The 13,402-nt window shown below is 36.7% G+C and overlaps 1 protein-coding gene across 3 annotated transcripts in view; it reads left to right on the forward strand.

Annotated features, from left to right (window-relative positions):
* ANKHD1 (ankyrin repeat and KH domain containing 1) overlaps window positions 1–13,402 on the forward strand; it is a 103,013-nt gene that overhangs the window by 80,887 nt on the left and 8,724 nt on the right. For all 3 annotated transcript variants that reach the window (XM_024575034.4, XM_045183835.3, XM_024575035.4), the window contains 8 exons: window positions 2,180–2,355; window positions 2,561–2,723; window positions 4,444–4,539; window positions 4,985–5,101; window positions 8,951–9,125; window positions 9,926–10,382; window positions 10,852–10,998; window positions 13,238–13,387. In XM_024575034.4, coding sequence (XP_024430802.1) covers window positions 2,180–2,355; window positions 2,561–2,723; window positions 4,444–4,539; window positions 4,985–5,101; window positions 8,951–9,125; window positions 9,926–10,382; window positions 10,852–10,998; window positions 13,238–13,387 — 1,481 coding nt within the window. The remainder of the gene's footprint in view (window positions 1–2,179; window positions 2,356–2,560; window positions 2,724–4,443; window positions 4,540–4,984; window positions 5,102–8,950; window positions 9,126–9,925; window positions 10,383–10,851; window positions 10,999–13,237; window positions 13,388–13,402) is intronic.

Raw genomic sequence — 13,402 nt, forward strand, 5'->3', positions numbered from 1 at the left:
ACTTCCAGGAAGACTAGGAAGCTTAGACAATCCCAAAGAAGTTGGACCCAAGGAAGCACACACCAAGGCATATCATAATTACATACCCAAGATTAAAGATAAGGAGAGAATCTTAAAAGCAACAAGAGAAAAGGAGACAGTTACCTACAAAGGACTTCCCATAAGCCTATCAAGCTGATTTCTCAAAAGAGACCTTGCAGGCAAGAAGGGGCTGGAAAGAAGTATTCAAAGTCATGAAAGGCAAGGACCTGCATCCAAGATTACTCTACCCAGCAAAGCTATCATTTAGAATGGAAGGCCAGATAAAGTGTTTCCCAATAAGGTCAAGTTAAAGGAGTTCATCATCACCAAACCCTTATTATAGGAAATGTTAAATAGACTTATCTAAGAAAAGGAAGATGATCAAAACAATGAACAGTAAATTACAAACTCAATACTATCAACAACTGAACCTAAAAACAAAAACAAACTAAGCAAACAACCAGAACAGGAACAGAATCATACACAGAAATGGAGATCATATGGAGGGTTATCAGCGGGGAGGGGAAGGAGGGAGAATGGGGGAAAAGGTACAGAGAATAAGAAGCATAAATGGTAGGTAAAAAATAAATGGGGAGGTTAAAAATCATATAGGAAATGGAGAAGTCAAAGAACTTGCATGTATGACCCATGGACATGAACTAAGGGGGGGCAGTGCTGGTGGGAGAGGGGTGCAGGGCGGCAGTGGGGAATAAAGGGGAGAAAAAAATGGGACAGCTGTAATAGCATAATCAATAAAATATGCTTTTAAAAAATAAAAACCGAATATCATCATCATCATGACCCTTAAAAAAAATAGAATCAATTCTTTTTCCAACTTCAGGTGACTTAATCCTCCAATTTGCAACTTTTTTTTTTTTTTAAGATTTTATTTATTTGCTTTTAGAGAGGGGAAAGGAGGGAGAAAAAAAGGGAGAGAAACATCAATGTGTGGTTGCCTCTTGCACGCCCCCTACTGGAGACCTGGCCTGCAACCCAGGCACGTGTCCTAGACCAGGAGTGGAACTGGCCACCCCGTGGTTTGCAGGCCAGCACTCAGTTCACTGAGCTATACTAGTCAGGCTGCAAGTTTTGAATGTAACAAGATTATTTTATAGTAAGGTATTATGGAGTAGTAAGATTATTTTGTGGAGTCCCTTAATGTAGGTTTTTAAAGAACTCCTTTAATGAGGCATGTGCTTACCATTGGTAAAAAACCCAATCAAAAAATTATTGCATACGTTATAAATTTAAGACAGCTAAAGTCTAGTCTGACCATGACAGGTTCTGATAATTCCTTGACAATTTGCATTTAAAAGGTAAGAGTATGCCAATGTTTTTATTCTTTCTTATTTATTTATTGCTTAGTACTGCTAGGTACTTAGATCCCTAGAAAAACATAGCTTATGTAGAATTCTTAATAATCAGACACTGGCCAATCTGATAATCATTTCTAATTGAAAGGGTTTGAATGAAAATTTCATATTTTCTCCCTGAACTTCGCTAGTTATATTTCTTAAAATTTAGTAAGGAAGTGTAGTTTTTCCTCAGACTTTTCATTGCACAAAGAAATGAGCTTTTCCTGCTATCAAGTTTATCTTTTCATATTACATATATTCAGTGTGATCCACTTGATTTTAGAAGTCCTAGAGAAATTGTATTATTTTGGAAGTGATACCAGTAGGAAATGTCTTTTGTCAGAAATGTTGGAGACTAATGAACAAAAGACAGTGAATAAAATTTATGAAGTAATATTTTACTGTTTTACCTAAATTTGAATAGGATTGAAAGAATTTACCCTGAGTTATTTAGCAGACTGCATTCTCAATAAAGTATTTTCTAAAAAAGTTTTCCCATTGAACATTGTGTCTTATTTAAGTTTATTTTATTCACTTTTAATATCTTTATTGTGTAGAGAAGTTACGGTCTCATGTATAAATTTATAACAATATAGAAGTTACAATTTTTTTGTGTGTTAGTGTAAGTTAATTCATTCTAGTTTAACTAAATCTAACAATTTTCACTTTTTAGTGAAATTTAAGACTGTGAGTATTGCTTAACTCTTTTATGACAGAAAATCACAAATGGAAAACACAAGTCAATTGTTTTAATCTTCTAAAGAATTGTATTAATTTACTTGAACAATTTTGGGTTTAAACAGACTGGTCTTACCCCTTTGATGGAAGCGGCTTCTGGAGGATACGCAGAGGTTGGGAGAGTGCTCCTGGATAAAGGAGCGGATGTCAATGCTCCCCCTGTGCCTTCCTCAAGAGACACTGCTTTAACAATAGCAGCAGACAAAGGTCACTACAAATTTTGTGAGCTCCTGATTAGTAGGTGGGTACATTTTATATTTATATTTAGATCTTTCTACTATCCCTTTCACAGAACCATTAAAGTTAATACAGTTGTTCTACTTTACTTACATTTTAAAAAGCAGATTATTTGCATGATATTTTGTAAAAGATAAAAGACAAGGAAAAATAGAAGTCTTCCTCTTCTCATAGGAAACAAACTCTATTAAGATCTTTTGGTTCTATAGGGGAGCCCATATTGATGTTCATAACAAGAAGGGAAACACACCCCTGTGGTTGGCATCCAGTGGTGGCCATTTCGATGTGGTGCAGTTGCTGGTGCAAGCAGGTGCCGATGTGGACGCAGCAGATAACCGGAAGATCACTCCTCTCATGTCGGCATTTCGCAAGGTAATTTGATGTGGGTTAGGGGGGTAAAATTTAATAATTTTAAGTCAATTTTAAGTTAAAACCATATGGGAAAGATAAATTGACTTCAGATATATAGTCAATTATAGCACCAATCACTGCTATATATTCACTATATTCGTGGCCAAATCTAACAGCTCTATGGTAGTTCACTACAGGCAACTTTATTATTAGATCACTTGGTGTCTAGACTAGTTTTGTTGTGCTGTTGTATATAAAACATGAGGTTTAAGGACAAATATTAATTTGCAGATGGATGTCTTCTCTACCAGAGGAGGAACAAAAATAAGTGGACTCTTTCATAAAAATTTATTATACCTCATATATATATATACACACACACATATATATATGACAGTTCACTGTTGTGTTTTCAAAAGCCTTCTCATGGCGATTATGATAAACTATAAACTCCTTAACATGGCTTACAAAGCCTTGCAAGATATGCTCACGCCAGTCTCCCCAGACCAGTCATATATGCTACTGTTCCCCTTTACTCTACTTCAACCACTGACCTAGAATGCTCTAAACTTCAAACTGCCTCAGGGCTTTTTCTTACTGGTTTTCTTTTCCCGAAATGTTCTTTCACTTGCTTACCACCTTGCTCACTTCTACTCACCCTTTAGCTCCCATTTTAAATGTCACTTTTCAGTGAGTCCTTCTCTGACACCCATCTATAAAAGGTCTTTCTTCTCTTTTATAATACACTATTATTTTCCTTACTCCAATTTGTAATTATACATTCAAACACATGTTTACTTTTTTATTGCCTATCTCCTCAACTAGGCTGGAAGATCCATGAAGACCAAGATCCATGACTTTTTCACCAGTGTTTATACCCAGTTGGTTAGCACAGTGCCTAACTCTTAATAGCTGGTAACTAAATAGCTACTGAATGAGAGCAGTGTAAGTTACGTGTCTTAGGAAAAAATCTTAAATATTTTCTAGATTTAATTCTTTTTTCAATTTTTTTCTTTTAATTGAGTTGTAATTTACATACAGTGAAATGCACAAATATAAGATTTATAGTTTAATGAGTTTTGATAAATATACATGCCCATGTAACCCACACCCCACAAAGATATAAAATAGTTCCATAATTCTAGAAAATTTCATCATGCTTTTTTCTCAGTTAATTCCCTGCCCGGGAGGCAACTACTTTTCTGTTTTTGTTTTTGTTACTATTAGACTAATTCTAGAGGATGTTTTAGAACCTTAATAGGAGGGGAAACTATACAAGTTTGGTTATGTTATAATAGATGTACTAGGAATTGATTACAGATTATTCAGCCTCTGATAATGACATTTAGAAAGTGTTTTACAGAGTTTCAAGTTACAAGACTCAGATAAATGTGACAATCTACCTTGTTTAGTAAAGTGAGCCAAAATAATGCTTTGGGATCTAGAATATCCTCTTTTATTTTTAATTTTTAGGACTAAGTTACAAAATCTTTTCTACTTGCAGTGGGAAATGGGCATATTAAATTCAGGAGAAATGTTTTTTGGCCCATACCATATATTCCTGAGCATGTTGTACTTTTTCTGTTTATAAACTCAAAACTGTTCTTATTTCTATAATTTCAGTTTGTCATTTAGTAAACTATCTGGAACTATTACTATACCTTTTACTCTTGATGTTTTTAAGCATAAGGGCAAAATTTCAAAGGATTCTTTTGTGTACTTTTTGTTGTACTCTTTCTAGGGTCATGTAAAAGTTGTTCAGTATTTGGTGAAGGAAGTCAATCAGTTCCCCTCTGATATAGAGTGCATGAGATACATAGCAACGATTACAGATAAGGTAGGTTTAATATGCTGTTAAGCACATTTTTGTTTTCTGTGGCGTTTATATTCCAAATGTGCAGTTACTAACCTCTTCCCCTGTAAGACTGATCACCTGATCTTTCTATGCTTTGTTTTCTCCATTTGTAAATAGAATGGATATGATACTTTTGATAAATTATTCCCTTTCTTTTCTGAACCATAATTACAGTGACAGCTAAAGTTTATTATTAGCCTTGATTTAGAAAGTTTTCTAAGAACATATAAAATTTTTATAAAATGGTTCCTTATTTTAATAAAAGATTGATTCATAATTAGACTCAAAGGATGGCTTGATTTGTTTTAGTGATTTTTCAATTATTTGAGTTTTAAGCCCTGGATGTTGGTATGCCAATCAACTCATTATATTTGGCCATTTTATGTTATGTGTTTCTATATTGACATAATTCCACTTTTTACTATAGGAATTGTTGAAAAAGTGTCACCAGTGTGTTGAGACAATTGTGAAGGCTAAAGACCAGCAGGCTGCAGAAGCAAACAAGAATGCAAGTATTCTTTTAAAGGAACTTGATCTGGAAAAGGTGAGTGAGAAAAATAATTCTCCTTATTAGAAATTGTTGAGCCCTGGCTGGTGTGGCTCAGTGGATTGAGTACTGGCCTGTGAACCGAAGGGTTGCTGGTTTGATTCCAAGTCTAGGGCACTTGCCTGGGTTGTAGGCCGGGTTCCCAGTGGGAGATGCTCAGGAGGCAACCACACATTGATGTTTCTCTCCCTCTCCTTTCCTTCTCTCTAAAAATAAATAAATAAAATCTTTTTAAAAAATTGTTGAAAATCTAGGATAAATTTGCCACTTATATGACCAATAATCTTAACAAAATATCCTACAGAGGAAATGATTAATAGTCAAACCACAATAATTTTTTGATTCAAGCTTATTCATAAAAAATTTTTGAACCATAACAGTGAAGGACTCGTTTTCAAGCAGACCACAGTTTACCAAATGACATTACTGCCTAAGTGGTTTTAACATTAGTTTGAGAAGAAATTTAGTAAAACGTTGGAAATATTTATTGTAAGATCTGGGCTATAAGTGGTTTATTAGATCCTCAATTAAAGACTAAGTGTCAAGTATCCTAGGAGGTGTGGTAAAATGGAAAAAGTTAAGTAAACACGGCCACTGTTCTGAGACTCAGTCAGCTTACCAGGAAAATGAGCGTGTTGTTATTGAATCCAAATTTATATTAAGGGAAGAAACTCCATAATTAGTCATACTAGGAATGCAAGAGATGATATTTTATTGATTCAAGGAAGAAAAAAGATATCATTTTGAGAAATAGTAAAATTTTGGCAGCAATTCTTAGTTTAAAAAATACAAAACAAAACTTAGAAGCTAAGAACAGAAGAAAAGATTGCTTACAAATCAGTGAGAAAAAAAGAGAACTTGCTCAGAATAAAAAATGATCACACATATGGGCAGTTCACAGAAAAAGAAATACAGATGTTCAGTAAAGAGATGGAGAATGCCTAACACCATAAATGAAGAAATACACAATAAAAGGGTGATTTAAATTTGGGGGCCAGACTGTCAAAGCTTAAAATTTAAAGGTCTGGAGTGAGAACCAAGATGGCGGCGTAGGTAGACACACTGCGCCTCCTCGCACAACCAGAACTGACAGAAAATCGAACGGCAAGGGGGACCGGGGGACCGACACCAAGGAAATAGAAAATAAACATTCATCCAGACCGGTAGGAGGGGCGGAGACGGGCACCGGGGGTGGAGAGGACTCGCGTGGCTGTGGCGGGACTGAGACTGGCGGAGTGTGGGACAAATGGCGCAGGCAGTCCGAGCACTAGCAGACCCGGCGGCCCCACATTTGCACAGATAAACCAAGAGGGCTGGACTCAGAGTGGCCGAGAGCGGGGCAGGCGGAGAGTGGGGCAGGCAGAGTGGCGGGTAGCACCCCTGCGGCACCACATTTGCGCACAGATAAACCTGACAAAGGGCGGGCAGACCTCCCAACCCAGGGCTCCAGCACGGGGGAAATAAAGCCTCAAACCTCTGATTGAAAACGCCCATGGGGGTTGGGGCGGCAGTAGGAGAGACTCCCAGCCTCACAGGAGAGGTTGTTGGAGAGACCCACAGGGGCCTAGAGTGTGCACAGGCCCACCCGCTCGGGAACCAGCACCAGAGGGGCCCAGTTTGATTGTGGGTATCGGAGTGAAAGATTGAAATCCAGAAAGAGTGAAGCGGGCGCCGTTGCTCCCACTCGGCCCCTCCCCCACATACAGCGTCACAGCGCAGCGACCAGCGTTACCCCGCCCTGGTGAACACCTAAGGCTCCGCCCCTTAAAGTAACAGATGCTCCAAGACCAAAAAAAGAAGAAAAAATGGCCCAAGTGACAGAACACTTCAAAGCTCCAGAAAAAATACAACTAAGCGAGGAAGAGATAGCCAACCTATCAGATGCACAGTTCAAAACACTGGTTATCAATATGCTCACAGACTTGGTTGAATCTGTTCAAAAAACAGATGAAAAAATGAAGCCTGTGCTAAGAGAAACAAAGGAAAATGTACAGGGAACCAATAGTGATGTGAAGGAAACTGGGACTCAAATCAATGGTGTGGACCAGAAGGAAGAAAGGAACATCCAACCAGAAAAGAATGAAGAAACAAGAACTTGGGAAAATCAGGAGAGGCTTAGGAACCTCCAGGACACCTTGAAACGTTCCAACATCCAAATTATAGGGGTGCCAGGAGGAGAAGAGGAAGAACAAAAAATTGAAAACTTATTTGAACAAATAAGGAAGGAGAACTTCCCTAATCTGGCAAAGGAAATAGACTTCCAGGAAGTCCAGGAAGCTCAGAGAGTCCCAAAGAAGCTGGACCCAAGGAGGAACACAACAAGGCACATCATAATTACATTACCTAAGATTAAATGCAAAGACCTACTTCCAAGATTACTGTATCCAGCAAAGCTATCACTTAGAATGGAAGGGAAGATAAAGTGTTTTTCAGATAAGGTCAAGTTAAAGAAGTTCATCATCACCAAGCCCTTATTATATGAAATGTTAAAGGGAATTACCTAAGAAAAAGAAGATCAAAAATAGGAACAGTAAAAATGACAGCAAACACACAGTTATTAACGACCACACCTAAAACAAAAACGAGAGCAAACTAGGCAAACAACTAGAACAGGAACAGAACCATAGAGATGGAGATCACATGAGGGTTGTCAATAGGGGAGTGGGAGGGGGAGAGGGGGGTAAAGGTACAGAGAATAAGTAGCATAGATGATAGGTGGAAGATAGACAGGGGGAGGGTAAAAATAGTCTAGGAAATGTTGAAGCCAAAGAACTTATAAGTATGACCCATGGACATGAACTATAGGGGGGGAATGTGGCAGGGAGGAGGTGGGCAGGATGGAGTGGAGTGGGGGGGGGAATGGGACAACTGTAATAGCATAATCAATAAATATATTTAAAAAAAAAAAAAAATTAAAGGTCTGGTCATAACTATTGATGGCACAGCGTACGTAGAAATTAGCCCTCTGGTATGATTTTTTTAATGTATGGTGTAAATTAGTATAACTATTAACAGAGATGTTTTGACAGATGAATCAATCAAAAAGGTGAATACCGTTACTCCAGCCATTCCACTTACATAAATTTTACCTAAGATAGATAGACAGATGCTCAAAGATAGGAATGTGTATAAGGTCATTTGCTGTTGCATTTCTTATAATAGGGGGAAAAGTGTAAACCTTCAAAGTCTTATTAATTAGGGAATTGAAAAAATTTTAGTACCTCCATGATAAACTTGATTACAGTTAAAATCAGAAGGAAAACACTATCTTCATTTTTAAATAAAGTTTGAAGTTAGATGACACCCATGATCCCATCCACATATATAATTTTTATTTTTGTATAACTGCCCAAGTACATGGTCAGCAATTCTCTCAATAGCCAACAGGGTAATGAAATGATTTTTAATTGCATATACAGTCTCTTCTATCAATCCTCAGCCTCTTTCTCATTAACATAGAGGACTGGCATTTTTTAAAAATAAATAGTCATACAGTAAATGTTTTAGGCTTTGCAGGCCATATGGACTGGCTGTGGATAACTGAAACTGCAAAAAACCAAACTGGGTAAAGGAGGCCTAGTGTGTACTTGATACAAGTCTCTTTCCAGGTGTATGATTTGGAAATTTTTCCCCCTTTTTATGGATTGTCTGTCTACTTTCTTAAAGGTTCCTTTGAAGCACAAAAACTTATTTCTCATGTCTGGTTTATTTCTTTTATCTTTTGTTGTTTTTATAACTATGTTTTTAGACTGACATTCATGGGAAGCCCCTTATCATAAAAATATAATTTAATTCTTTATTTTAAATTATTGCTTTGTTGGTAATACACATCTACCTATTTTGCAGTCAAGAGAGGAGAGTAGAAAGCAGGCTCTTGCAGCAAAAAGAGAGAAAAGAAAGGAAAAGAGAAAAAAGAAAAAAGAGGAGCAGAAAAGGAAGCAGGAAGAAGATGAAGAAAACAAACCCAAGGAGAATTCAGAACTACCTGAAGATGAAGATGAAGAGGAAAACGATGAAGATGGTGAGAAATGACCCATCGAATTAATGATAAAATTCTCCTGTGTTTATCAACTTTATTTTGAGTATTTTTTTCTCTAATTAATTCTAGTTAAATATTCAGTTACTTTAAACTGAAATGGACAGTTGACTCTTACAGTAAATCTTTCTAAATACATTATAAAGTGATACAGAGAAACAGAAAGGGGAAGACAAATGTAATTGGAGGAAGTTCAGTTGTATCGTAATTTAAGTCACCCTGTAAAACGTTGTGTGTATCCTAAAAGCAAAATAGTGAGAGACGTTTGCCAGGTTCTTCTCTGCACGCTCCTCCCCCATTTGGAAAGCGGTTGAGGTCCAGTTCGTCAATAAACTTTTAGCTAAGGTTCGGGCTCGAAACTCTGCAGCGCTGGGGTTTATTAATCTCAAGGAGTTGTTTATTGTACAGTCTCACAGTACTCGTCGTGGGCAAATAATCTCGCTTTATTTTGGTTATAATTCTAAAATCCTATTGAAAGATTTTCTAAATTCAAACCGTATTGTGATTTGTGGTTAGTTCATGAGACTAACATTTCAGGTCTTAATGATTTGAGGTCTTAAGAATGTTAATGATATTAATGTTTTATACCAATTTAGACATCAAAATGTGATATAGTGTATTTGCTCTAACAACAGTAAAGATTTCTTTATTTACTAGTAAATAGTGGGGAAAGGAAAATAGGATGTAAGGTACTGAATTATTATAAAGTATTAGATATACCTATAATAATTTGTTCTGAGATATGTAGCTTTCAGTGTGATTTTTATCCTTTTTGATGATTTTAGTGGAGCAAGAAGTTCCCATTGAGCCTCCTAGTGCCACCACCACCACCACAATCGGAATCTCTGCAACATCGGCAACGTTCACAAACGCGTTTGGGAAAAAAAGGGCCAATGTGGTGACAACCCCCAGCACCAATCGGAAAAATAAGAAGAACAAAACGAAAGAGACCCCTCCCACTGCACCTTTAATATTACCGGAACAAAATCTATCCTTAGCACAGCAAAAGGCAGATAAAAATAAAATAAATGGAGAGCCCAGAGGCGGCGGTACAGGTGGGAACAGTGACTCAGATAACTTGGACAGCGCAGATTGCAACAGCGAGAGTAGCAGTGGTGGTAAAAGCCAAGAGTTAAACTTCACTGTGGATGTGAATTCCTCTAGTGATCGGAGATACCCCCCGCTGCTACTCCATTCCCAAGAAGAAAAAACAAGTACTGCCACTTCTAAAACTCAGACACGGTAAAACTTTCTGATTTGTTAACTAGGCATCCACCTGTCCTTTCTCGTACCTGGCACGATCATTTGAAATTTATTCTTCAAGCACCAGTTGTGTTAAACAGTTTAAGTCCACCTCATTATCTGTCATCAGAATTCAAAAGTGAAATTTAGCAATCTCCTAATCATGTGCTATTTATGAAATGAAATTATTAAAAATTTTTATGATTCCACTTCGAAGTTGAAAATATTAGCATACCTTGACTTTCACTGTTATTTTTATTGATTATAGTATAACTTTTGGCTTCTGAATTCATTTTTATACTAAAATAGATGTTGGACTCTGCCCTATTTTTTTCTGAATTATTCATAATTTGACGTGCCAAATTTTAATTCAAATATTTCAGCATAACTTTGCCCATAAAGTAACAATCTCTTGGGTTTCTGACTTAAAATGTATATTTTATTGGACTTGATATTTCTCTCTTCTCAGAGTTGAAGGTGAAGTGAATCCTAATTCCTTATCAGCAGGCTACAAGCCAGTGTCATTGCCGTTAAGCTCTTCAAACATAAAGCTGAATCTGACGAGCCCTAAAAGGGGGCAAAAAAGAGAAGAAGGGTGGAAAGAAGTTGTACGAAGGTAATTAGAATTAGCCTTATATTTTTTAGCTTTTCATAGACCATACAGATTCTCCTCTACAAGATGGTTACCCAATTAATTAATGGATAATTCGAATGTAGTTATTATTTTAAACTAGTGTCTTACTAAATCCAGGGTAGGCTAAAGCAAAATTAGAAGCAATGTATAAATTTTGCATGCCTGTGTTATATGAAACAAGTGTTGGCTTTAGAACAACAAAATGCAGTTTATTAAAAATTTTTTTAAAAATAAGATTTACAGAAGTTTACAAACCATATAAAATGGTCACAAGTGTCTTCTTAAGAAGAAGCACCTGACAGCAAAGTCACAGTGTTAGTAGTGGAGGCTGTGATGTTTGTTTAATGGGTTCCTTTTTGGTTCAGACAATCAAGGTTATCTATTTATAGTGTTTAAATTAAGTTAGTCTGGACTACAGAACAGATTCCGAAGAACTAGTTAGCTGCTTTTAATGCAATTAGATCACCATAAAATGGGGGGAAAGGAGCCTGTAAAATTAAAACCACCTTCCTCTTCAAAAAAAAGAAAGAACACCATACCCCTGCAGCTAACCCTGCCTGGCAACTACCTTCATTCACACTGCCTTATACTTAATCCCTGATGGGGGAAATGAATAAAAGCAGAGAGAGTTTACTGCTTTTAAATGGTATACACAATCCAGATGATACTTCTAGCCTCTGCTCACGCTTTACAACTGGGAATCAAAATAAGATATAGATTTGCCAATGTGCATTTAACCACCAAAGGAATGACATATCTGGTCTTTTATTCTGTAATGTTTCCAAGACTTTGTATCCATATATGCAAACAAGAAAGGAAGAAATCTTGGCAGGATCGGAGACATGATAAACACTTGATGATCAGATTGATTTAAGTATTATTCATGGCATATGGCCTGCTCCATGCTCTAGCTTTCAGAATATCTAAATGTATTCTTTCCAGCTTGTCTGCATTAAGATAATACATTTTGATTATAAAATGTACTTCAGGGGCTGCCATTGGGTATTCTTCAAGTTTAAAGGTCCCTCCTTTAAAGGGGGAATCTTCGGGCCCACCAACGACCACATGAAAATAACGGTGCTATTCTCATCTGGTGGTGGCAGCAAACACTGCGTTTCTTTGATAAGCCAACACAGTATCAGCTTCTAGTCTTCTCTCTGGCTTCACTCACCTCACAAGTGGAGGTGAGTGAAACCTGTGAGTAGCTTTTTATGTAGTTCAAATCCAAGGCTTTGTTCTTTATTACTAAGTATAAGTTGTTGATATTGATAAGCTAGCCTCTGTTATTCAGTATGAAGTTTAACAACATGGTGTGCATTTTAATTTAGAAAGAGTCAATATGTATGGTCACTGCAGTTTAGTTGACGTGTGATATTTTGGTCAAATTTGAATGCTTAGATCATAAGTGATTAAAATATAATTTTTGTTTTTCCCTGGCTGCTGTGGCTCAGTGGGTTGAGCACCGGCCTATGAACTGAAAGGTCGTAGGTTAGGGCACATGTCTGGGTTGTGGCCAGGTTCCCCGGTTGGCAGCGTGCAAGAAGCAACAGACTGATGTTTCTCTCCCTCTCTCCCTTCCTTCCCATCTTTCTAAAAAATAAATTAAATTAAAAAAAACAACTTTATTGAGATGTAATTGACATACCATAAACTGGATACATTAAAGTATACAATTTGTTATAAGTTACCACCCAAGAACCATGGCCACAATCAAGATCATAAGCATGCCCGTCACTATAAATGCTGTCTAATGCTCCTTTGTAGTCCCTTCCTTCTGCCTTCTTCCCAGTGCCCCTCACCCCCAACCTACCTGTCACTTTAAATTTGTTTGCATTTTCTAGAATTTTATATACATAGAATCATATAGCATATTACTCTTTTATTCTGGCTTCTTTCACTCAGCATAATTCTTTGGAGATTAGGAATGATCTTTGATGTTAAGATCTCTCTCTGAAAATAAATAAATAAAATCTTTTTAAAAATTTTAAAAATAAAATATAATTTTTGTTTTAATGGCAGTGTAATTTTTACCTTTACTAAATTAAATATGGTGAGGTCAGTTTTTAAGGTAAAAAACTCTTACCAATTTTCTCTTAAGATGTAAGAAATATTCTTCTATAGATGTCCATGAGCATATTTACTGAGACATCTTTTTTATAAATAAATTTACTATTCAGAGACATTTGATTTCATAAGCTCATGTGTGGTCTTCATTTCTTAGGTCAAAGAAATTGTCTGTTCCAGCCTCAGTGGTCTCCAGGATAATGGGACGAGGAGGGTGCAATATCACCGCAATACAAGATGTCACTGGTGCCCATATTGATGTGGATAAACAAAAAGATAAGAATGGCGAGAGAATGATCACAATAAGGTAATTGTAGAAAAT

The sequence above is a fragment of the Desmodus rotundus genome, chromosome 10 (genome assembly GCF_022682495.2).
Source record: "Desmodus rotundus isolate HL8 chromosome 10, HLdesRot8A.1, whole genome shotgun sequence".
NCBI classification, from domain to species: Eukaryota; Metazoa; Chordata; class Mammalia; order Chiroptera; family Phyllostomidae; genus Desmodus; species Desmodus rotundus.